Source organism: Furipterus horrens, unplaced genomic scaffold (genome assembly GCF_987537825.1).
Source record: "Furipterus horrens unplaced genomic scaffold, mFurHor1.1.pri manual_scaffold_3, whole genome shotgun sequence".
Lineage (NCBI taxonomy): Eukaryota > Metazoa > Chordata > Mammalia > Chiroptera > Furipteridae > Furipterus > Furipterus horrens.
The window spans coordinates 109863656-109890776 of NW_028327173.1; the positions used below are offsets into that span (position 1 = coordinate 109863656).

The 27121-nt window shown below is 38.6% G+C and overlaps 1 protein-coding gene across 1 annotated transcript in view; it reads left to right on the forward strand.

Annotated features, from left to right (window-relative positions):
* The first annotated feature begins 980 nt into the window (after positions 1–980).
* Positions 981–27121, forward strand: part of UACA (uveal autoantigen with coiled-coil domains and ankyrin repeats) — a 99364-nt gene continuing 73223 nt past the window's right edge. The window contains exon 1 of the mRNA XM_090270073.1: positions 981–1213. Coding sequence (XP_090126199.1) covers positions 1139–1213 — 75 coding nt within the window. The 5' untranslated portion in view covers positions 981–1138. The remainder of the gene's footprint in view (positions 1214–27121) is intronic.

Below are 27121 nucleotides of genomic sequence, written 5' to 3' on the forward strand. Positions count from 1 at the left end.
GTCAGAAATGTGGATTGTTTGTCTTTTCCTATGGGTGCATGCTAGAATAAACATTTTGGTGGGAAAAACTGGCTGTAAGGAAGACTTTTGAGCAATCAAGTTAAAAAAGATTATTGAGTGTTGCTCACCTATTTGTTCTTTCTTCCTTTAAGTTATTCTCATCCAGATTTCTGGATAGGATGAATTACTTTCATTGTATACTTCTACCTCTGATGTGTTTCTACAGGAAGCAAAAAAATTTTGGAAGTAAAAACCATAATATTTTTTGACAGCTTCTCATATCACTGGCTATGTGGGTCATTTTTCATTAAAGGCAATCCCAGCCCGCACATTCCATCTCTTTCCCTCCAAAGCACTGGGTTCTTGACGGAACAAATAATTATTGAGTACCTGACTTGTGCTTTGGTTTACTATAAGGTCTTTCAAAGTCTTTCTTAACTGTTTGTCCTTCTATACAACTGGCAACTTATTCCTAGAGGCTTTTTGTGCAGTCTTTGATAAGTGTGGTTGTTCCCACGTACCGGGATGAGTGTAGTGAAACATCAGCAGATGGAAAGGAAGTTGAAAGCCAGTGTGTGTGCAGGTAACCTGAAGTCCTTTCTGGAACCAGGTGGCAGGAAGGGAACCTGACTAACTTTCCTTAAGAAGGAGCACGGAGATGGGCAAAGGGAAGTCCAGTAAGAGGAGCGCTGGCGTAGGCTGGACCGTGTGCTCTCTGTAAGCCTGAGACTCCACCACCCAGGTAGGTGGGTGCCGGGGGTCTGAAGCCTCGCTCGAGCGTCTCTCCGTGCCACTAGCTCCCCACCCCCGCACCTCCCGTATCCGAAGTTTCAAACTTTTCCTCCCGCAGGGAGAGAGGAAGAGTGTTATTAATTTCGGAAGGGAAGTCCCTCCCTCTTCCAGAATTTCGATTGGCCGAGGCCAATCCTACCCGCGCCAGGGCCGCGGGCGGATTGGCTGCGGGGGTCCGGGCGCCGCCGCCGCAGGGCCGGAGCCCTCGGCTGCCGGGGGCCCCCAGGTGGCAGGTGGGGTTGGGACGCCTGTTCCTCCGCGGGCGCTAGCTTTCCGCAGACTTGAAGGTTCGCCTGCGGAGCAGGCTCGCTGCGCCCGCTGGGAGCGGGACTGTCCTGACTTGGTCATGAAGAGCCTCAAATCCCGCCTGAGGAGGCAGGACGCGCCCGGCCCCCAGTCGTCCGGCGCCGCCACCAGCGCGGTGAGTCCCGCCACCCGCGCGCGTCCGGGCTTCCCGGGCTACCTTCCCGCGGAGTCCTCCCCTGCTCCGAAGCGCGCGCTCCTCTCTTGGTTTTCCCTCAGTGCGCCCTGCTCCAGCGGCCCCGGCGACTCCACCCCCTTCAGGTCGGGGCTCCGCGTTGGCTCTGAGACCCTTCCCACCCGCCGCTCTCGGGCCTCGTGGGGCCCCTCCCCCGCCGCTCTACCCGAGGTCTGCGAGCTCCTGGCCCTTCGGGATCAAATCGCCCCCTTCTCCTCGGTCCAGTGTTTCTAGGTTGTCCTCCACCGCGGCCCTTACCAGGCGATCCTGGGGCTTGCCCCGCTCCCTACGGGCACTCTGTCCGCACCCGGCTCCGCGGGGTCCTTGCGGGAGTCCCTCGGTCCCGGGGGTTGCGGGCCGGGCAAGGGATTCGCGCCCCGTAGCCAGGTGGTCGGGGCAGCGCACCCGGCGTCCTCCCCTCCCGGACACTGGACCTTCTGTGAGTCAGAGACTCATAGCATTGAGCGCTGCACCGCTGGGTGGATGTTTTGTTCTGGCCGCTGTCGCCCGTCACTGGGAAAGTGCTTTCTGAGCGAGGCAAATGGAATCAGGCGTAGCTGGAAAGACAGAGCCCCAAAAGGGTGTTAACTCTGGAAGTGGGGGTGAAATTGGGAAGGTGGTTATTCTGTTGGGCCGTGTAAGCCTCACCTGTGGGACAGACCCGTATCACAGAAGCAAGTTCCACCTGTGGGACAGACCTCCGTTCTGCACTCACGTGGAGCCTGCCCTCAGTGTGCACGCTGGCAAGTACTAGGGCCTCTTTTTGTTGGCAGGAGAACAGAAATCTTGAGAAACAGCCTGACTGCAGATGTTGGGATTTAGATAATTTGGTAAATTAGAAGAATGTCTATATCATCAAAATTTTATATTACTGAAATAAACGTTATTTAAAAGCCTTGAAGAGTCAGAAACGTAAAAGAGATGTGCTCGAACTGCCCTTTTGCCCATTTGGAGTAATTAAAATGGACCTTTATACTTTACATAGATTTTACCAAATGATTGTATGCTTTTTGTGAGAATACTAATTAATCTGCTTTTGAGTTAAATCAGAATTGTGCCTTTCTCTCCAACTATTTCTAAGATGGTTTTCCTCAGACTTAAAGGAAATTGTCGTGACTAGGTTCTTTCATTCCCAATTTTTTTTTAAAGGGATAGCATCAGGTCGTATATTTGATAATTTGATGTTGTTTATTAAAGCATGAATGTTTTTACTAATATAAGCACCTACAAGGAGAGATTACTGTGTTTCACGTTGTTTAAAAAAATAATTGGAAGAAATGTTATTTAGTGATGTCACAAGTCACTATAGTTGAGTTGAAGATTCAACTTATTTGTAGTACAGGTTATGTTTTCAGCTTTGAAGATATACTTTTCCCAGGGGAGGGGAATAAAATGGTAATGGGAAAAATACAATTAAAAAAAGAAAAAAAGAAACACTTTTCCAGGTTTATTCACTGTATTTTCCCACTCGTTTTCCACTAAGGATTCACGTCACCCTTGGAGGTTCATACACCTTAATTTTATCTTTTTTTTTTTCTTCTAGAAATGCAGAGTAGTTGTTGGTATTACCAATATGCCAGTTTGCATTTTGTACATTTGGAACATGAAGTGCATCTCTTTGAGCTTAAATCTTTAATACTTGCTAAACTGAGCATTTTATTATTTTTCTTAAAATAAAGAGAAATATGTGGTCTAAAAAATAGAACCTACCTGATTAGAAAAAGTGAACACCTTCCAGTTTAAGTTAAATATTGCAATAAGTTTTGTAAAGTAGTCAATGAAAATAAATGATGTGATGACTAATAATACCAAGCCAAGCATTGATAACAAAATTTTGTTGGCTGTTAGCTAATTCTGGCAGGAAAGGCAAAAGAAGAATGAACTTGTTAACTCCTAACAGGGTAATTTCTGAAGATGAAACTTTATAGCTCCAGTCAGCAATCTCTGTAAGCAATGGTTTAAACTTGTAAGGAATTCAAAATTTTAATTCAAATTAAAAAACAAAAGAAAGAAAGAAAAACCTTCCTTTGACTCTATGCCGCAGCTGCTGTATCCTCTCTCCTTACCTTCACTTCTCCACACCTCATTTGTGCCATCTGCTACCATAACACCAAACTTAGTTCCCAAACCTTGTACTCTCTCCCCAGGATATATAATTCCACTGCTCCTCATCCTAGCACTCCCTGTTCTTTTGCTTGGAAAACCCTGCAAACTGTCTTTCTGGTCCAGGTTCAAGCTTTACCTTTCTACCTTTTCCCCTGAGCTACCCTACCCATCCATGCTCCCACAGCAATTTATACACACCACTCTTACGGCTCTGAACGATACTGTATTGTTATTTTATGTCTAGCTCTCTTTAAGTTCGTTTTATTTTTTCAGTTAAAATCTGATTTACTGAGTGAGGCAAAGGATGTTAACTAACCTTAAAATTCTTGAAGGCTAAGATCTTTTTCATAATAGAAATTTTAGAACATATACAAAATACAGTAGTGTCACAAAAGTAAATACAATAGTTACAACAATTATTAGCTTATGACCAATCCTGTTGCAACTATACACCCCACTTACTTTTACTACCCACAGATTATTCTGAAGTAAACCCCAGACTTCATATCATTTCACCTGTAAATAGTATACTTGCTAAATGTTTCTCTGAAAGACAGGACATTTTATAAACATACCCACATCAATACCATTGGCACATTTAAATCTTTTAAAATAATAATTCTATAATATCACCAAGTACCAGTTAGTGTTTACTTTTCCTCAATTGTCTTATAAACTTTTATTTTTTACAATTATTTAATCAGGGTCTAAATGAAGTTTAACATTACAATTGGTTAATGTCTCCTAAATTTCTTTTAATCTGTAGATTTCTCCTTTTTTCCCTCCTTCTTATAGTTTATTTTTGAAGCAACCAGGCCATTTGTTCTTTAGAGTTTCCCAAGATCAGAATTTTGTTTGTTGCATCCCCCATTCCTTTATCTCCTGTATTTTCTGTAAAATGATGCTTAGATCTAGAGGCCTATAATATTCAGGTTTGGTTCTTTTGTCAAGACTATTAATAGAAATGAAATTTCTGTCAGGAGATAAATTATGTCTGGTTGTTTTCCTTTCTGAGACATTAGTAGCCACCGATAATCACTGTCTAGACTCCAGATCTGTTAATTCACTAGGAGCTGCAAAATTGTGATATACTAATTTGATCACCCCATCTTCATCTATTAGCTAGGATACAATAGCTTTTAAAAAGAAACTCCCCCTTATTGGATATTTGGTTACCCTGAGAAAAAGCATGATGTTTCTTTCTCTTGATTTTCTGTATATTAAAAGAATACATTGGTTTCCCCGACATTTTCCAGAAGTGACATTTCTTTCTTTCTTTTTTTTTTTGTAATCATTATGAACTCATAGATTTACAGATTTCAGTCTACTGCTGTACTTACTATCTCTAATGAGGATCAAACTGTCACACCGTTTGTCAAGTGGTAGCCTTTTTGCCTTTGTGTGTGTGTGTATGTTCATCCAGTATATTATCCTATTATCTTTGGCTTTAGATATTTAGGAGGACATTTAGGTGAAGTAGGTCCTGCGGATCCAAACTAAAAATCATTGGCTTATTATCTGGAGGGATATGTGTGTGTCTGTGTCTGTCTTGCCTGTCTAAAAGGGTATGCATACTTTTTGGGAGCAGGAATGATAGGTTTTAAAATTAACCTTATTGATATGTTTTCAAAGTTTGACATTACCTCTATAGTAAGGTTTTCCCTTTCAGGTGCACAAATATATATATATGTTTTAATCTTAGAGACTTCTGGTTATTTTTCTTCTTACCAAATTGTGACATTATTAAAGACAGAGGAAGGGGTGGGGAGGGGAGGACATATACATCATGCCTACTAAACTAAAAATGCGAGTGTGTAATATTTCTTCCAGCTTGTTACTCCATGTTTTTCTCATCTGCGGAGTATTTACCCTGTGCAGGGGTTGGGGCGCTATGAAAATGAGTCTCCACTGGGGAAGCCATGTGGGTGTGGTTCTAGTGAGGCTAGCACATTCTGATCTTTTCAGCTGTGTACATGAAGAATAGGTCACAAACACTTGCCGATTTAGTGTTTTAATGGGAGATCTTTTTAATAAGAGGGTTTTAAAAAAAGGGGGGGCGATCTTGTTTATGAGTCATCTCTTTTTAAGAAGTTAACATTTTGTATTTTAAAAAAAGTACTTTATGGTATATAAACAGCATTCATGGCAATTGATAAGTAGAGAAATACCGAAAAAGGAGTGTTTTCTCAGTCTTACAAAAGGCAAATTGTACCCAAGAGTATCCATTCACAGCCTTTAAGCAGTATGAAGGGGCAGGGTGATGTCTTGTTGTTATAGGATCGAGCTCTGCAGTCTAGGTGACTTGGGTTTGAATCATGCTGCTCCCAGTGACCAGCTTTGTGACCCTAGGCAACTTACTTAAATATATTTGTTTCTGCATTTGGAAAATGGGAAAGTAGTTAAGAAAGCAATAAATGTTCTTATTACTAGTAACTGGAAAACCTCACCAGAAGTCATTTCATTTTTGTCGTTTATAACCAGATGAACTGCTATCTTTCCTGATCTTTCCCTTTCCAATTAATACATGCCTTGGCTTTTGTGTAACCTAGATCTTCGCATCATCTGTTCTAGCCTTCTGCCCCAAGGGAAGTAAGTGGCATTTCTGTTTTTCATTTATTTAAAAAATTTTTTTCTTGAGGGCCTAGGCTAAGCACTGGAGGATGAGAAGATGGAGGAAGACAAGAGTATAAAAGTATTATGGGGTGCTCTGTAAACATCATATAAAGTAAGAACTGCTGTGAGAGATCAGTGTACAAGGTGCCGATTCAGTCTGCTGCTGAGGAGTCAGTGCAGGTTTTTTTTCAGGATGAGGTGCTGCTGCTGCTGCTTTTGAAAAATCGAAGTGAGATTCATAAAACATAAAATTAACCTTTTAAAGTGAGTAATTCAGTGGCATATTGTATATTCACAGTTGTAAAACTACCATCTCTATCTAGTTCCAAAACACTCATCACCCCAAAGGAAATTCTGTGCCCATTAGCAGTTGCTTCCCATCTCCCCTTCCTCTAGTTCCTGGCAACCACCAATCTGCAGGGCACCTTTCTTAATCTGAAGCTAAAAAGAAGTGGGTTGGAGTGATCCAGGAAAGGACCAAATTCCTTTTAGAAGAAACAATAAGAGCAAAGGCTTGCAGTTGAGACATGTCACGGACTTGGGGGAGGCTTAGCTCTGGTGGGTTCTAGAATAGGCAAGGGGATTGGGTGGGAGATAGGCAGGAGAGGGGAAGGTGGGGCTAAATTTTGGGATGGTTTACAATTTTCCTTGTTTTAAGAGTGTTGGGCTTTGTCCTGTATATCCATAAATGGGGAATTGCATGGTTAGGTGTGTTTCTTAGATGGACTACTGTGGTAGCTCTGTCAGGCCTGGAGACAGGTGGGTCATTTATGATGCTGCTGAATAGTAGAGGCAAAAATTATTGAGAGCCTGAATCATTAATTACTGTGTTGGAAGGATGGAGAGGAGAGCACATGTTAAAGAAACAGGAGTCACCTGAGACCCAGAGGTGTTGTGACTTGCCAAAATCACATAGTCAACAGACAAGTTATCAGAGCCCTTCCCAGCCAGCCCTGAGTGATTCCCACTAAGCCCCCTGGACTTGATATAGTGTTCGGAAGCCTCAGTCCCTGACTTGAGGTAATTTCATTCTAGGTGAGAGAACACTCTCTGCATCTTCCTGTATGCTAGCAACTTAGTGTTGTTGTAAAGTGTACCTGTAATCAGTTTGGACGAACAGCTCATTGTCCTGATGATGGTGGCTGAAAATACTTTTGAAAGTTTAATTTACTATGCTGATGATCATTATAATCACAGATTTTAAGCAGATACCTAATTTTCTCCAACTTTTTATTACAAAAAATTGAAACATACATAAAATGAGAAAGAATAGCACAATAAACTGGGATCCGCCTGCTCACTACTTAGAAGTTAACATTGTGCTGTGTCTGCTCTACATATGTGTGTACACATGTTCACTGAAACTTTTGAAAGTTGCAGACATAACATTTTACCTTTAAATACTATAGCATCCTTCACTTAAGAATAATACATCTTTTTACTTATCTATAATATAATACTGATAGTTTAAACTGTAACCTGTATTTATAGGTGAGGAAACTGAAACTTTATATAACTTAAAAGGATGAAACAGTTGGAAGAAATAATATTTTCCAGTTCCTCAGACTGCTGTATCTTATATTGTACATGATAATATGATACTCAAACTTTGGTATTATCTTGATGATTTTTGTCTCATTCATGGAACACTGTGATAATTGTTAATATTCTTTTAAAATGACTTTCTTGAGCCCTGACTGGTGTGGCTCAGTGGTTTGGGCATTGTCCAGCAAGTGAAAGGCCGTGGGTTCCATTCCAGGTCAGGGTACATTCCTGGGTTGCGAGTTCGGTCCCCGGTAGGGGCGCATATGAGAGGCAACTGATCAATGTTTCTCTCCGTCTCCATCTCCCTCTCTTTCTTTCTCTATAAAAATATATAAATAAGATTTGTTTTTTTAAAGAAATATTCCCAAGGGTTAAAAAAAAGTGACTTACTTAAAAACACTTAAATATCAATATTTATTTAGAAAGGAATCTGTATGAATAACAGGAAGAAAACGGGATCCTATTCATTCTCTGAGCTGCGGAAATAATCTCTTTGAGATGAGCATCTATCTCCAGGGAAGGGGCAGTAGTAAAGGGGCGGGGGCAGGTGGGAGGAAGAGGCTGGGTGCAGGCAAGTCGCTACAGACTGTGTGTGAGTACTTGCATTCTGCCGATCCTGTCACTAGGTTGAACCAGGGGCCAGGACTTTGGTGCTGGCTCCTGTTGGGCATTTTTCTTTATTTCTCACTTCATGCTTCAGGCCCCACTGCTGCACAGATCCTTGCTGCAGGTTGATATTAAATGATCTGGAACCTTAGAAGGGGCTGCTAGTAGACTGGGTCACCCACGTTTGTCCTTGTGCTGGTGAGGCCTATACGTACATCTGCATAGTGGTGTATAGACCACACTCTGAGAAAAGCTTAGTATCAGCATTCTGCTACTATGTAAATACTTTGTGGATCGATTTTTTAAAACTTTGCTTTATAACTAATTTATTGAAGTCCTTAATTTATTATTATCCAGTCATGTAAATTGGAGAATGTACATTTTTTAAAAGTCAGCACATATTCTTTAGGGACTGTTTACCAGGTACTGTGTTGCCTGGTAATGTAAACAAACTCGTCGGCAGCCGTCCGTCTCGAGAGACGATGGCGCAGCTTCTTAAGAGTCTATCTGCACCGCCGAGAATGGCTGTGCAGTCCGACTGGGGAGTGACACGGTATCTGTCTCCTCCCGTGTTGAATCGACATCTTGCGATGACGCTGAAGCTACAGAGCCTGGGCAGGGTGATATGGAGGGTCCGCTGTTGCCCATGCAGCAGACCCCCCCCCTCTTCGCAGCTGAAGGGTCCAAGGGAAAGACGGAGTCGATACAGCTTGGGTTCAGGTGCGCCGCAGGAGTTGCCGGTGTTGACTACAACGTCAAACCGCCTTAGGGACTCCGGCTCCGGATTTTCTGTCGGGGTTTACTCCCTTAGCCTTGCCCCTGAAGAGGTATGCCGCAAGGCAGCGGAGGTTTTTTTTTTTTTTTTTGGAGTCAGAGTTTTCCTTCTCTGATGTGCCCTGACTGGAAGATCGAACCAGCGACACTTAGCTCGCAGGCCGACGCTCAATCCACTGAGCTAAACCAGCCAGGGCTTGTAAACAAGCTACTCAGTGTATATTGAAGATTATTTGAAGTTCGTTTTTCTTCAATTCCTTTTCTCTGAATTTAAAAATCACCTGCAATTATATTAAAGAAATACAGCAATACCATTTTTGCATAACATATAAGTTGCTAAATATTCGGAATCACTTATATGAATGTGGAAATTATTGTATCCAATATTTTAATTTGACTACTAAATAAATATTCTAGTTTAGAATATTAGATGCATGGCCATTTTTGTTTTCTTTTATTGGTTTATTTCATTAAGATTTTAATAAAATCAGTGATTAACATAAACTGTTATTTTACTTTTCCTTGTATAAGTAGAAGGAAAAATGTGTTGCAATTTAAAAAGTATTTTCTTTCATTTTTGTGTCAATACCATTGAAGTAGGCAAAATAGGCAAAAAGATTAGGAATGACAAGATGTCAGGAAATCTGGTTTGAGTCCAGGCACTTTTTCCTGAAAAACTGTGACCTTGCATGGATCACTTTACCTCAGTGAGTTTCAATTCTTCCTCTTGGAAGATGGGGATAATACCACTTGCCTTTCAGTGCTACCAGAGATTGTACGTACTAATGGTTATCATTGCTTAATCCATTAAATTAGGTTTTTTAAGCGTGCCTAAAATTGTACCAATCCAGTTCTGAAAATACAGAAAATGTTGTTTTTATTTTATAAGGCGAAGAGTAAAGTTTATTGTTTATATGTAAAATGAAAATATATTTTGTATTGTAATTTGAATTGCATTTTATATTGATTGCATGAATGGGGACTAAGAAGAGTACAACTTTTGTTTCTTACAAAGGAGTTTTGAGTTGATTAGCTAAATATAGCACAGTTGGGATGGAAAAATCCTTTGTAAGGTGACAAAAATACATATTTTCCCCAATGAATTTTCATCATAGAAGAAAGCAATGAATGAGGAAGAGTGTTTTGCAAGCTGTGGAAAACATTACGCTTGTACATTTGATAAAGAGTTGAAGCTGTGGTTAGTGTTTTATAGTTATGGCTTTTATGAGCTTCTCATTCCATGGCATCATTCATTGCTGTCAATATTCTCCTTCTACTTACTGGTTAATACCAATAGGCAGAATCCTGGCTTATTTTGCTGGGAACAGATCTTTGGAGTTCTGTTGAGGGATACTGTACTTGCTTCTGTATTTGCTGTTGTGTAAGTTGTAATTACTTCAAGACTAAAAATTGCAGCAAAATTCAGATCCAATAATAAATAGCAGATTTTTTTTTCTTTTTCTTTTTCTTTTCTTTCTTTCTTTTTTTTTTTTTTGTCTTAACACTTCTATTGCTTGCCTTCATTTTCTTCTGTGAACTCCTAGGAACTGCTATCCAGTCCCCTTGCAGACTGCCCCACCTTGGATTCAGTGTCAGTGTATTGGCAAGTTGTTAGTAGTTTTTAGTCCAATAGTAGCTGATATTTAGGAAGAGTTCACTTCTTTGTCTAGGGGGTTAAAGTTCCAAGGCTAACATTTATGCTATATTACGTTTTACTTCAATTCAACGAATATTTATTTGGCACCTATTATCTGACTTTTTTCTTTCTTCACCAGAGGTTATGACTAGAAAAATCGGTCCCCTAAAAGGTGACAATTTCACAAAAACACATCTCTTTGTCTTTTAACTAGGAGAAAGTTTAGTTCCCCCCTTTTAAAAAAGATTTTATTTATTTATTTTTAGAGAGAGAGAGGAAGGGAGGGAGAAAGAAAGGGAGAGAAACCAATTGGTTGCAGTCTGGTGCGCCTCCAACCAGGGTTGGCCCTCACCTCAGGCACCTGCCCGTGTGTCCTGACCGGGAATGAAACTGGCAAACTTTTGCTCTGTTGAACAATGCCCAATCCAACTGAGCCACACCAGTCACAGCAGTTTCCTTTTTGATTTAACTAACTTTAAAAGTCATATGATTTTATATTCTTTCCCAGTTTTAAAATAATTGCATATTTTATTTCTTTAATGTGTTTATTAGACTTTTAGCATTTTAGAATTGGAAAGGACCTTAAAATTTTTTAGTCCAGTGGCTAGATGACCTTTAAACTTTGTTACTACCACCCACACTTTGAAATACACATTTTCTACTGTGGTGTAGAGATGTGACAGGCAGAATTCTAAAAATTCAAACTGTCCCCACTCCACATGATCTCTTACTCTAATCCGTAGGACTTTGAATATGATGATAAAATATGCCCATGATTATGTTATGTTACATGGTAAATGAGGTTTTGTGGATATAATTAAAGTTATAAATCACTTGAGTTAGTTAAAACAGGAAGATTGTCCAGGTGGACCTGTTCTAATCGCATGAATCCTAGGGGAATGAAAAGAGCCAGAGAGAATTGAAGGAAGAAAGACTTGGGATGTTGCTGCTGGCTTGAGGATCGATGGGGCCTTGTGAGAAGGAATGTGAGTGGCCTTAAGGAGCTGAGAGAGGCTCTGCACCAATGTGCTGATAGCCACCGAGGAAATGGGGGCAGGACCTCAGTCCTACCGCTTCAGGGAACTGAATTCTATCAACCACCTGAATGAGCCTGGAAGCAAATTCTTCCCAAATAAGAGTCCAGCCTGGCTGGCATCTTGATTTTGGCCTTGACAGACCCTAAGTAAAGAACCCATACTACTTCAGCTGGACTAATGACCTGCAGAGCGGTGAACTAAGTTGTTTTAAGCCTCTAAGTTTGTTGCAATTTTTTACATGTAATAGAATATTAATATGCAAGGCTATTTTGCATTCATATGAAGAAATTCTGTGGAAAAAATGGAACTCCTATATGTGAAAAAATCAGAATGAAAAATAACTTATGTTTATATAGTCATGTAAAATATTCACATTATATTAATATCAGTTATAATAGAATTTAATTTAAACTAAGAACTTAATTTTATTTGGGAATTTGTTACTGGAAGCATGCATATTAATAGTCCTGAAAGACTCCTGCTGGCAAATGTTAAACTTGAACAACAAATGTTTTCCCTAAAATTGCTTAATTACTGAAGATATCATTAATATGATTGGTATCAAGAACCTGTAGGTAATAAATGAAAAACCCTATATTCCTTAACACTCACCAGTTCACTAATTTGCTGAGGAAATAGACTTTGCTGTCCTGTGTTGAGGAGCATGCTCAGGCCTGCATGTTTTTTTGTAAAGAGATTCTAATATAGCGGTCTAGGAGTGGCTGTTTAAAAGATAGATTTAAAGTTGCTTATGTATGGCCTTTAAAATAAAGATGTCAAAGGACTTGTCTTCAAGACACTTCCAATCATTTAGCCTTCTTAAAGAGCGCATTGCAAGGGGTCCTGTAAGTTAAGTTTTATTAATCACATTGAGGAAATAGTACAGCAGTTTTCCTAATTGCTTAGATCTAATTACATGCCTGCTATTGAACTGTTTTATAGCTCGGGAAAGGGTGAGTCACAAAGGAGGAAGGAACTACACTTAGGACCCATTCTGAACACTTCTGGGAGAGGTGGTGTGTTAGGGTGTACTCTAAAGACCAATGAAGTGTCTCATCTAATGCAGGGAAGCTATCATGTAGGGTTTTTTGTTGGTATTAACCTGTAGGGTAAGCTTTTCCTTAGCATTGAAGATACACCTTAAAGAGGACCATAAGTAGGGATGGAATAGTATTGTACTGTGAAGTGGAAACCCTATGTTGTAATAATTTTTGTGTGAAACTTAAAATGAACGTTCCTAACCACACAGTATTCAGTGTTACTGGGTAATAACATTGATTCAGTTAAATAGCAATAATTGGAAAGATTGACTAAAATAACATTTCCATTAAAAGTGAATACAGACACTTAAAAATTATAAACCATTTTTAAACACAAGGCCAACTTTATAAAGGGAAGAGTTATGAAGTTCTAGAATGCCTGTCTTTTTTACTGTCATAATCTTAAAACTTTCAAGTAATCCAATTGTGTATGTGTAGTGACCCTTCCTTTCTGCTGGATTCCTCATTCCCTGTTTGGTGCCATCACTGTAGCAGGTGAGGCAGGCTATGTGGTTCTTTGAGGGGACACAGAGACGATAATGAGTAAAGTGTAAGTACTGAGGCTTAGTATAGGACATGCTTTGGGGATGCAGAAATCCGGGAGCTGTTTTCTGCTGTGAAATGCATTTCCTGCTGAACTGGAGGTGGGATGAAAACAGCTGGCTCTTAACTAATATCCTGGGTCAGTGCTGGCCTTGAGAGTGCATCTTTCCCTAAATTTGGTGACCTAAGCACTTCACTCCTCTTACCCTGGTCCCAGCTCTGCTCATTGGTGCATCACTGGGTTAGCAAATTACCCCATTTTCTTTGCTCTGAAGGAGAAACTTATTTTTCACCAGAGAATCCATAGTGAGGGTCATTGGTTGATACTATCACAGATTTATGCATTATTGTAATGTAGAAAATACTTAGTTTACAAAGATTCTCAAGACTTCCTAAGCATCTGAAATGGTTTCATTTATATATAGAATTTCAACAACGTAAGTATTGTGGAAACAGTATAGATCCATCAATATTTCATGACTATGACTGCTAGATCTCTAGTATATTTCCTGGTTTTCTTAATTGTCTAGGGATATTCTGATTTGTTATTTTCCTTTTTAAAAAATATTAATGCTTTCTACTTCTGTAATTTATTACAGAGGCTTTCCAAGGTGTGTTTCACATTTATTGTATTTATTAATCCTCACTCAAGGATAGGATTACTGAAAGAAACAGAGAAACACACACACATTGATGTCAGAGAGGAAGAAACACCGATCAGTTTCCTTCTGTATACTCCCTAACCAGGAACCTAACCCACAACCTTTTGGTGTACTAGATGATGCTCCAACTAACTGAGCCACGTGGCCAGGGCCAGTAATGATTTTAAAGCACCACAACTGTTCTGGATCTCACATCTGCTCATTATTAAACATTTTCTTCATCCTTAAAATTCAGAAAAATAATATGATGGATAAGAGACTCCCCATACCTATCACAATACCTTAGAGTCCCACTCGTCAACATCTGAGAACCAGTGAATTGAAATTTGTTACACACAAAGCCTGGGGCTTCCATTAGCAAAGTCATGAGCTGTGTCACTGTCAGCCAAATGGTTGCAAGTATAAGCATTTATTAAGTGGGATTAGAATAATCACCTCAATATACTTCTCTGTTAAGGTGATAATAAAGATATTGAACTTTAACTAAGGACTGTAATCTCTCAAGTACAGGACATATTATTTAAAGCATGTTGACTATATCAGCATTCTATTAAAATCAATATAAAATATTTTAATTCTAGTGGTATAGTAAAATATAATTTTTAGAAGTTTGCTACAAATAGGAATTTGACTATAAAAACACAATAATTAAAGCACACTAATTAATATGGAAACTACTTATTACTCCATGCCAAATTCAGTTTATTTCTCATATACAGCTATTTGACTGATGCACAGTATAATGTGAAACATTCAAAATTGCTTGTAAGAATTATTAAATATTTCTAAAACATGAAAACTAATTTAATTAACCAATTCAGAAATCTGGCAATTAACTTCCAAACTTCAAACCAAGGGTGTCTCTGATAAAGGTATCTATGAGTACAATATTCATATTATTTTCCCTGACATTAACTTCTAAATTCAATTAAAAGTACTCAAAATAACAAAACTAGCAAAACTAAAATATTTGTTATTCACCCCTTAAAAATGTATTTTCTCTGATTATAGAAAATTGAAAATCCTTAGAAATTATCATTTAGAATGTGAAAATCTTCCATATTTACATATATGTGACATGTGAAGATGTCCAAGAAATATTTGCGATGTGAAAAAGCAAGTTGGAGGACCATTTATTAGTCTAGTTTGTTAGTGGAGATGTTTTTTAAATTGGAATAATTTACACCAAATTCTTCACCAAACTCTTAAAAATAGTTATCTATGTTTAAGGTGTACTGAATGAAATACATAGGAAACATAGGGGTTCTCAAACATTCCTGGACCATACTTCCAGAGATGGATTTAGAAGCTTGGGAGTGATGTCAGTCTACATTTTGAATAAATACATGCGCCAGGGCATTTTGATACAAAGTTTTCTACTACAGTTTCCTTCAAACAGAGCAACTCCTCTTTGTTCATTTCAATGAAGAGTAATGACTTCTTTGAAGAAAATTTTTGAAATTAAAAAGATTTGAAAACCACCGTCTCAGATAACTGAACATATCAAGTAGAAGTTCTAGGACAGTTTGAGGGTGTTTAGTAATTAAAATTTTAAACATAATACCTTATCTATATTTGGATTTTAGTTTTTGAGAACACTTTCTCAATTATTTTTATGTTAGCCAATTTAACCTGAGAAGGACAAATGAAAAACATACTAGGAATTAAAATATTTCTACCATGATAGAATATTTCAAATAATTTATAAATAGGCTGCCAATCTAAATTTATCTGCTCTGGATGGTATAACTCAGAAAAATATCTATTTAAAGTAGAATCAACTTTCCCGTCAAGATGGAGGCCTAGGCAAACAACTTCACCTCCTCTCACAACTATAGCAAAAATTGCAACTATACTCCAAAACGTATCACCCAGATTTTTCAGGAAATCAAGCCGTATGGAAGTCCTACAACCAAGGATTTGAAGAAGCTACGTTCATCCAAATGGGCAGGAGGAGCAGAGAGGCATGGAGGTGTGGAGTGGCCTGGAGAGGTGAGAGGATGCCTAAGCGGGCTGTCCCCCACTCGCATGTGGTGGATTAAATTGGGAGGGCTACCTCAGGTGGGAGGGATCCCAGCCCTGGATGAGACCACCCAGCCTAGGGTTCCAGCGCCAGGAAGATAAGTCCCCATAACTTCTGGCTGTAAAAACTAGTGGGGGTTGGAGTGGCAGAAGAAACTGAGGATTCTCAGGAGACTCCTCCTAAAGAGCTCACAGTGGTCTTAGGACTTAGCAAAACCATCCCCTTTGGGATTTGGCACCAGGGAAACAGCTGGAAGGGCAGCAGTGGCATATTGGGAGAAACTGAAGTGACTGGCAACAGGGTGAGTGCTGGGAGACAGCTTCCTCCTGGACAAATATCCAGAGACCAGGCAGTGACATTATCCCCTCTTTGAGCCCTCCCCAATAGAGCAGTGACTCTGGTTGCCCTGCCTGGCAATTACCTAAGCTCTGCTCCATCCAACTTTTTGGTGCGCTTCTCTATAACAGGCCATGCTACTAAGACAGGGAGTCACAGCAGCTCTATCTAATACACAGAAACAAATGCAGGGAGGCTGCCAAAATGAGGAGACAAAGAAATATGGCCCAGATGAAAGAACAGAACAAAACTCCAGGAAAAAAACTGAACAAAATGGAGATAAGCAACCTATCAGATACAGAGTTCGAAACACTGGTTATCAGGATGATCAAAGAACTTATTGGGTATTGCAATAGGATAAAAAAGACTCAGGCAGTAATGAAGGTTACATTAAGTGAAATAAAGAAAAATTCACAGGGAACAAATAGTCAAGGGGATGAAGCCGAAAATCAAATCAATGATTCAGAACATAAGGAAGAAAAAAAGCATTTAATCAGAACAGCAAGAAGACTAAATAATTCAAAAAACCAGGGACAAACTAATGAGCCCCTGGGACATCTCCAAATCTACTGACATCCGAATCATAAGGGTGCCAGAAGGAGAAGAGGGAGAGCAAGAAATTGAAAACTTATTTGAAAAAATAATGAAAGAAAATTTCCCTAATTTGGTGAAGGAAATAGACATATAAATCCAGGAAGTACAGAGAATCCCAAACAAGTTGGACCCAAAGAGGACCACACCAAGATCATAATTAAAATGCCAAAGGTTGAAAATGAAGAGAGACTCTTAAAAACAGCAAAAGAAAAGCAGATATTTACTCACAAAGGAGTTCCCATAAGACTGTCAGCTGATTTTGCAAAAGAAACTTTGCAGTGAAGAAGAGACTGGCAAGAAGTATTCTTGCAGTGATGAAAAGCAAAGACCTACAACCTAGATTACTCTAACCAGCAAAGCTATCATTTAGAATGGAAGGGCAGATGAAGTGCTTCCCAGAGAAGGTAAAGCTAAAAGAGTTCATTATCAGCGAGCCATTATTATATGAAATGTCAAAGGGACTTATATGAGAAAAAGAAGATCAAAACTATGCACATTAAAATGGCAATAAATTCACAACTATCAACAACTGAATCTGAAAAAAAAACTAAGCAAACAAGCAGAACAGGAACAGAATCATAGATATAGAGGTCATTTGGAGGATTATCAGATGGTAGCTGGAAGGGTTTGGAGATTGGGGGAAAAGGTGTAGGGATTAAGAAGTACAAATTGGTAGGTACAAAATAGACTGGGGATGTTAAGAACAGTATAGGAAATGGAGAAGCCAAAGAACTCACATGCATGACCCATGGACATGAATTGAAGAGGGGGATTGCTGAAGGGAAGGGGTTTACAGGGCAGAGGGGAGAAAAGGGGGGAAAATTGGGACAACAGTAATAGCATAGTTAACAAAATATATTTTTAAAAAAATAGAATCAAATTAGAGTGTTTCATATCATTTCTATATGTATGATATCAAGTAATTTTAAAGTATTCTTTTTTCATGTACATTTTCTAGTTTATACAATGATTATTTAATAATGAATGAGGAAAAAACTTTAGATATTGTGCTTTGCTAAGTAATATATTTATGATTTTTAGAAATATAAATATATTTCTTTTATAGATTACCGCCACCCCCAAAAAAAAGTCAAAAGAGGAGGGAAACTTTCCTTTTTTACCCTTCTCTATGCTGTTGGCTCTTTCTAAAAACCATGCATATGTATTCAATTCATAATCTAAAAAAGTAAAATTCAGTCCTTCAGCCTTATACTTAAAGTGGAAGAAATTTGGAGTTTAAGATGGCAGCAAAAACAAAACAAAACAAAACAAAAAACATTCATCGCTGATTATGAGAGTGGAAGGATGTAGCCGGACTAGAGGTGAGCAGTTTATTAGGCAGAGCATTGGTGGGCTTCCTACAACAGAATTGACTCCAGTGCCATCCTCAGTTCCAGACTTGGTACAGCTCAGCTCAGTTGTGGTCCCATTACTTGATTTCTGTGAGATTTCCATAGTAGCACATTGTATAGCTTTATGATAAATGTTTTTTTAACCACAACTCAAAGGATGTTTATTTCTTGCAATTAAAGAAGCCTGAACAGAACAATATTCATTGTAGAAAATTTAGAAAATAAGAAACCATAAAGAATTCAATTCTTCTCTAATCCCACATTCCTAAGTTGTTAACTCTTTATTTTCTCCCATTATTTTTCTGAATGTTTATTTCTTAAAATTGTCAAGATTAACATTTGCATGCCTTTTCGTTGTACTGAACTCTGTGATCTTATTTCTAGTTAAGATGAAAATTAAAGCTAAGTGAAAGGAGATTAATTGGAGAAACTATTTAATGGATATGTACTTTTAAAACCTGAATTTTGGAGAAATTAAGTATCATGAAAAGAACAGCAAAGAATATGCTGCTAAACTAATGAGAAAAATCAATGATGTTTACAGTTTGTATGTACAGTTTCCTCTCTTCTGGTCATATATTAACATATCTTGTAAAGGTGTTAAAAGTTTTGTTAGGGGAGACCCAATTCTCTGTTGCCATGGCAAGGCCTTCTGTCACCTTGATAAATTCACTTTTGGCTTGTTTAAGATGAAACTCAGTTTTGATTGGATTCAAAGATGCTGATTTACAGTGGAAATTCCCTGAGGTATTATATGTCATCTTATTAATGTATAATGAGAACTAAATAGCTGACGAGTAGGCTGGATACTTCATCCAGTTTCTCTGTACTGTATAGGGAAGCAAGTTTGTCAGAAGCTTGCTTGATGAAGTTACCATCAGAACAATGGGAATGAATGATAGGACTCACATGTTTAAAGCCATGGTGTTTTGATGACTTGTCCCCATCATCTTTTTTGGATTGTTCCTGCGTGGTTAGTGTCAGAATTCCTGAAATGCACCTCTGCACTTGTTCAGGTACATTTATAGGTACCTGGTTCGTACTTCTTGGTTAAAGTAGGAAATAGATTGTTTAGTAAGATCACAGCCCATCCACCTCTGTGGACTGTGGTCGAATTTAAGAGATCTAACACCAGAGATCCGGAAGGACATTGTGAAAATTGAAAGATTTCCTTTTCGAACAGGGAGGAAGGACGTTTGCCAGTTGTGGCTACCTCCTTGCCCAACCATTAGCAGCATTCAGTGCTCTCTTGGCATTAAAATGACCCTGCTTTTCTTTAGTTAGTGCTTTGTTCTCAGGAAACAGGAGGTCTGTGGACATTCTTCTGGGTCAAAAGGAGAGTGCTAAGATTGGTACCTGTATACACTGTGGGAGTGGACACATTTAATGCCAAGCATTTACCTTTCCTGGACAGGATGATCCCCAAAGGGCTTGTTTCTATTCTATGTGAGATATAGTTTAAAATTTAATTCCCTTTAAAATAACAAAGAAAGAAACTAATTTTTAGATTTATTAATATGATAATGCAGCTTTTGGGGAAAGTGACATCTGCTATTTTGAAATCATAGGATTTGCTAAAAAATCTGTCAAAGATAAAAATATCAAAAAATCTGTTAAATATCCTATCAAATGAAGATTTAACTCTAAGAGATGTGTTGTAAACCTTATTGCTTTTTTGGGTTGGTGTAAATGAATAGGGGAAATGCCATTGAGGCCAAAATTTACTGTATACTTGGGAATGAATGCTTATTATGTAAGAATGAGTTTACACTCTTCAAGTTCATACTCTTTAAGGCAATCACAGGTATGCTTTGGTTTAAAGAAATGCAGTTTGCATAATTTCCAAAGAAACTGTGAAGCATACCTTTTGGCTGGTTTTAATTAGCTCTACTAATTTATTTACCACAGATTTCCTGGAAAAATAAAACTGTACTATAGTATAAAACACTCAGTTTCAGACAAATTTTCACTTAAATATTTGTTACAAAACCAAACCACATACACCTTAAAAACTTTTTAAATTTAAATCGTGTTAAGAGGACTATCATATATTCAGGTTTCTGTCCTCTTAAAGATGCTCTTTTTGAAGAGCACAACTTATTCAGTGAGTTTATGTGTTAAAGATATTTCTGTGTATGATTCTGTATCAGACCTTAGCTAAATATTTGTAATGTTATTTTATACTTATATGGCCACCTTTAACTGATGTAGTCATGTTTAGAAAGAATTCTTTAATTCCATATTTGATAATTTCAGTTTGTTCAGTTATTGAACAGATACCTAAGGGCCTATTCCATGTAGGTAAGTGCTAGATTATGAGGATACAATGTATTCAGTACTTCCCGGCTCTTGAGGAATTTGTGGACAGCCAAATGGGGGAGACAGTATTACCATGCTAACACATTTAAAGATAAAGCTACAGCTCTATGTAATAAGCTGTGTGGAGGAGAGGTATCATCCAGAAGGCCTGACTTGGTCTGGGAAGTCAGAGAACATTACCCTGAAAAAGTTGAACCAAGATCTACAGAACAAGTTATTGTTAAGTAGCAAAGGGGAAGGGAATGCTGTTCCCCGGCGCCCTGTCGAGGGAACTTGGTACTTTTGAAGAACTTCACTATGAAAAATGATTGGAGGGCTCAAGGGAGGGTATCCAACTTGAAGATTACACTTCTGAGGTCAGTAGGGGCTGGACTGTGAAGAATTTTGGAAGTCATATTAAAGATTTTGATCTTGAGAAAATGAGAATTTATTAAAAGAGTGTAATTACAGTAAGTTTATATTTTAGAAGTTATCTATTTGAATTTAGTAGCTCTATAGAACTTCTTTAGTAGTTATGCTATCGAACCACAACTCTGCATCTTGGTAGGGGCGTGGTTTATTTTGCACTTACTCTGTATCAATGCTTTGGAGCATAATCAAGTATAAATATATTAGCTCATTCTTCTAATATGTAAGGCAGTTGAGATTAGCTTTATTTTACAGATGAGGAAAATGAAACTCAGAATTAAGTAATTTGACCAAATAAGTGATTAAGCTGGGAACTCAATCCAGGTTTTTTCTGATGCCAAATCCTTGCTGGCTAATAGGAATTCACTAAAAAATTACTCACTGTACACTTTCTGGCCAAATTTTACATTTAGACAGGTTCCTAAAAATGTTTTTAGTGATAAATTAGTGCCTCAGAGTTTGATTTTTCAAATCAAATTGAATTTTAAAAAAGCTTCTCTTAATTACCAGCAGAGGGAGCCAGAAAGATTATTTTAATAAACTTTGGAATTCTCCAAGTTGGGACTATTCATTCATAAGTAATTCTGTTGAACTCATGTTAAGCATAATCATTTAAATGAAATATGTATGTACCTGGTAGTATGATATTTTGATATAAAGTAAATGTGTATCTAGGTATTGAAAAGAAGTCTGGAAAGACATGTAACAAAATATATTGTTACCACTTAATGGTGACTTCGCTAGGTTGTCTTTTCCTCCCTTTAAAAAATATTTACTAGTCTCATCTAATTTTTCTATTAATATTTATTAGGTAATAAAAATAATTATTTGTAGTACATGAGCAGTATAAGGGCTACTAAATGGTTTATAAACTATTTACAGTGTTTGTTCTTGTAGTCTAAAATGCATTGCCCGCCACTTAATACATTATTAATTTGCTTGGGAAATCTTTCATATTGATGGGGTAAACTGAGGTCAGCACTTACCTGAATCTTTAAAATCCTTAATTACTATAGCTGAAATTTAAGAAAATTTAGAAATAAAATTATATTGTTTTAGATTGTTGTTTGTCACATTAATAAGAACATTATAGAGTATAAGAAAAATTTGTTATGAATAATATATTTTATAGGATTCAGACTTAGATCCAAGTTCATGGTATCAGCATTTTCCTGCATCCATCTTGTAGAATGGGAAAATAATATAAAATTAAGTTATCACTTTTTTTTAAAGACTTTATTCATTTTTAGAGAGAGAGGAAGGGAGGGAGAAAGAGAGAGAGAGAAACATCAACGTGTGGTTGCCTCTCACACGCCCTCAAACGGAGACCTGGCCTGCAACCCAGGCATGTGCCCTGACTGGGAATTGAACCGGCGACACTCTGGTTCTCAAGCTGGTGCTCAATCCACTGAACCACACCAGCCAGGGCAGTTATCACTTTTGTAGAACTATTTATTACTAAATAATCTGTACTTTGGTTGACAGCATGATATAGTAAAAAATTGAAGAATTAGTCTTCAGCTTCACCAACTATTAGGGGAAATGCAAATCAAAACTACAGTAGTCCCTCTCTATATCATGGTTCACTTATCGTGGCCTCACTGTATCGCGGGATTTTAAAAAAAATATTGTATTTAATTATTTATCACAGATTTTTTGCTATATCGCGGGATTTTGCGGTACTGTATACATATGTTGTTAAAGTTACGTAGGTTTAAGAGTGTAGAATATGTTTAAGAACATAAGTAGTGTTTATAGAAGTGTGGAAAAGGTTAATAAGGGACTGGGAATGGTTTATAATTGTGTGGGAAGAGTTTATAAAGCCTTAAAATATATATAAATACTAAAATGTGAGGTTCCTACTTCACGGATTTTCACCTATCGCGAGGACATCTAGAATGTGATACCCGCGATAAGTGAGGGAATACTGTACAGTGAGGTACAGCCTCGCACCTGTTAGAATGGCTATTATCAACAAGACAGGTAATAACAAATGTTAGAAAGGTTGTGGAGAAAAAGAAATCCTCTTTCACTGTTGGTGGGAATGTAAACTGGAATAGCCACTATGAAAAACAGTATGGAGGCTCCTCAAAAAATTAAGAATAGAGTTATCATATGACCAGCAATCCCTCTTCTAGTTATCTACCCCAAAAACTTGAAAACATTTATTCACAAAGATATATGCACACCTATGTTCATTGCAGTGTTATTCATGGTGGCCAAGACATGGAGACAAAGTGTTTTGGGAGAGCAGTGGATAAAGAAGATGTGGTACATGTTACAGATGAGATCTGTCTGGAAAAAGTCCAGCCATTGCTAACACAATGAGAGCTGTTTACGCAACATCACTGTAACCTGGAAGCCAAGGAGAATGGACGGGAATGCACATGTGTGAACAATGAAATTAGTCAGTGAGGGTAGTAGACGCTGCTGAGGGAGCATGTGTACCATTTGGCTGTCACGTCACAAACTGAATAAGTAGAGCAATGAGTCTGCATCAGATTTTGCATTGAGCTTGAACATTCTTCCGTCGAAGCTATTCGGATGACTCAGAAGGCTGCAGCTATGGGCAGCTGGTGATGGGCAGCTTCATCACAACAACATGCTTGCTCATGCATCAGGTCTCCTGCAGAGTTTTTTAGCGAAACATCAAATCACACAGGGGACTCAGCACTCCTGCAGCCCAGATTTGGCACCCTGTGACTTTGGGCTTTTCCCAAAGCCTTTGAAAGGGAAGATATTTCATATTGTCAATGAGATTCAAGAAAATGCGATGGGGCAGCTGATGGTGATTGGGAGAACTGGGTGAGGTCATCAGGTGCCTATTTTGAAGGGGACTGAGGTGTCATTGTCCTGTGTACAGTTTTTCTTGTATCTTCTTCAAAAATGTGTCTCTTTTAGAGTACATGGCTGGATACTTTCTGGACATACCTCCTATGGACTGCTACTGAGCCATAAGAAAAGATGAAATATTGCTATTTGTGAATACATGGATGGATCTTAAGAATATTATGCTAAGCAAAATAAGTCAGTCAGAAAAGCTAAGAATCATATGATTTCACTCTTATGTAGGATATAAAGCTGAAACTCAGACACACAGACAACAGTATGGTAGTCGCCAGAGAGAAGGGGATGGGGAATGGTAGAGGATAAAGGGAGCAAAATAATACGGTGATGGAAGGAGATGATTTGACTTTCGGTGGTGAGCACACGATACAATATATAGATCAAGTATCATAGAAATGTACACTTGGAACCTATATCACCCTATTAACCAATGTCACCCCAATAAATTTAATTAAAAGAAGAATTAGTCTTGAATTTGAATTTCAACTCTGTCACTTGTAGCTATATTTAATGTTAGCAAGTTACTGAACTTCTCTAAGGTTCTTTTTGTGTGGAAAATCGTGGTAATGAAAGTCTTTTCTATTACAGTTGAGGACTATATGAAGTGTGTGTGAAGTGTTTATTATTAACAATAAATGTTAAAATATCAGGTAACAACCTTAGATTTATCTTTGCCACACCATCACCTCCAGCAAGTAGCCTGATTAATCCTTTATAGAATCTTATATACCCATACCCATAGGCCCTTCACCAACTGTGCGTATGTACAACCATAGGCATCTCACACTATATTCAGCAACCAAAATAATAGCTATGCATTACATAATTCCTCCCCCTTTTACCTTTCATTTCATTTGATTTCTGTATTAATCAGCTTTGCTGCAGAAACAAATAACCCTCAGATCTTGGTGGTGTATATCAACATTACATTATATGTAGACTGGGCTGCTTTTGCAGAGTGACTCTTCCACATTTTAAAAAGATTTTATTTATTTATTTATTTTTAGGGAGAGGGGAAGAGGGGGAGAAGGAAAGGGAAAAAAACATTGATGTGAGAAACACCGATTGTTAGCCTATTATGCACACCGACCAGGAATTGAACCTGCAACCCAGGGATGTGCTCTGACTGGGGATCAAACTGGCAACCTTTCGCTTTGTGGGACGATGCCCAACCAACTGAGCCACACTGTTCAGGGCTCCACATGTTTTTATTCTAAGTCCCAGGCTTAAAGCAGCCTTTATCTGGACCTGCCGTTTGCACGGTAGTAAGGACTCAGGGGGCTGGTAGAAGTGTGTGATACCTCTTAAAGCTTCTGTTCAGGGGTGGAGTGCTTCATGACTTCCAAAGCATGTCACATGGCTAGACTCAAAGTCAGTAAGGCACAGTGAGAAATACTCTTCACACTGGAGTTATAGCCAAGTTATAAATCAGTGAGCAGGGATGTGTAAACTTCTTCCAAGGATAGCGATGGCAAATAGTGAACAATAATATAATCTACCACAATGTCCTCTTGATCAAAACTGTTGACTTTTTTTCCCTTCTGCATACAAAATGTATTTATCCTTTTCTCAAGGAAAATACTTTAAGACTTTCAGTCACAAGCTTGAAGTCTAGAACCTTACTAGAATTTCTGCATTTAGGCATGTAGATTTTCTTGATCCAAAGACCAGTAATCTCATACCTGCCGTCTTTACAACATACAGTAATGGAGCAGAGATAGAGCGTCCACAGTAAACGTGCCTGTTAAGAAAGGAGAAGAATGGAGGCACACTGCAATCACAGGCCCTGGCCTTGTAAAAATCCTGCTGCATACATGTAATGTGGGCTTCTTTTCTTGGCACTAGGGGTTGTTCCTTGATGAGGCCCTGGTTTTGCTTCTGTGTGTAGCTTCCTAGTCCATTGTTTTCCATGGCTCTTGGCTGTGCCCTCTACGGGGTATTTCCTGTAATATATCATCCTTGTCCATATTTGAAGAGTATTAGAGGATATTCCCTTGGCTAGAAAATGAGGTAAGAGTTGAACAGCTGTCCTGGCCTGCCTCTTGCCGGTAGAAATCTGGGACCAAGGATGATCTAGAAGAGTAGCAGACCCTTAACTTGAGGTAGGGGTGGCTTTGGAAGTTGTCTTTGGTCATTATCTATTTGATGTCAGATCCACTTGCTAATAATTATATTCTCAACTCTCTGGAGTGTGCATTTTTCTCTAGGCTTCTGCAGTTATCTTAAGCTTATTTGGCTTCTGTGGGACCACATCCTTAGTCTTTTCCTGTGGGGAATCTCCCTCCAAGTTTCACGAGAAAGGGCTTAGTGGGTGAAAGAAAACACGTGTTTCCTTTGCTCACTATTCACTGAGTACCTTCGTACTACAAGTGTGTGTGGGATTTTTCTGCACCAAGCAGTTCTCTGTCGGCACAGACAATTTAATTCCGTTCTGAGACTAAGCACCCAGAGTTAGCTGAGACACCGCAGGTTTAGGGCTCAGCCCCACAAAACTGCCCCTCTCGCACTTCAGATGCCAGTCACATGTCCAGTCTTTTTTACCAAGTTATCTAACTTTTTATATGTAACAGTTTCATTTACCACTACAAATGTGCTTTACCATTTTTTCAATCTCCAATAACAGTTTCTCTGCTGTCCGCCAGCTAGCTGGCTTCAAAGCTTACATCACAAATTTTTTTTTATTTTTGGAGGCGGGGGTTGTTAAGATAGTACACCACTTATGTACCAATTTTGTGGTGTTCAGCTTTGTCATAATAATTGCTTCTGAATTTCAGTGGCTTCTCAAAATAACAAAGTTATATTTCATACTAAGTTTAGGTTGTAGACTGTGGCTCAGCCCTGTAGAAACAGCCTGTGGCTCCCCTCCAGAACCAAGGGTGAAGAAACAGCCCTTCTATAAAGTATGCCAATCTCTTGACAAAGTACTGAAGCAAGAAAGAATGGCCCAAATTCATAGTGCTGCTTTAAGTTTTTGCTCAATGTGATGAACAGTATATCATATCATATTCTGTTGGTCAAAACATATCACAAGGGTGATCCCAAAATTGATAACTTAGGGATGTCCATTCTTTCTCTGTGAGATATACACAAGTCACCTGTTTACATATGGATATATGAGGTCTGTCTGGAAAAAGTCCAACCATCGTTAATATATAACAAGAACGGTTTCCGCTGCATCAATGTAACCCGGCAGCCAAGGAGAGTGGACTGGAATGTGCATGCGTGAACAGTGACGATTTCGCTGCACTAGTCAGTGGGGGCGGTAGACACCATTAAGTGAGCATGTGTACTGTGTGGCTGTCACATTCAAAATGACTGAGCAAGTAAAGCAATGAATCTGCATCACATTTTATATTAAGCTTGAACATTTACTTGTGGAAACTATTTGGATGATTCAGAAGGCCGCAGCT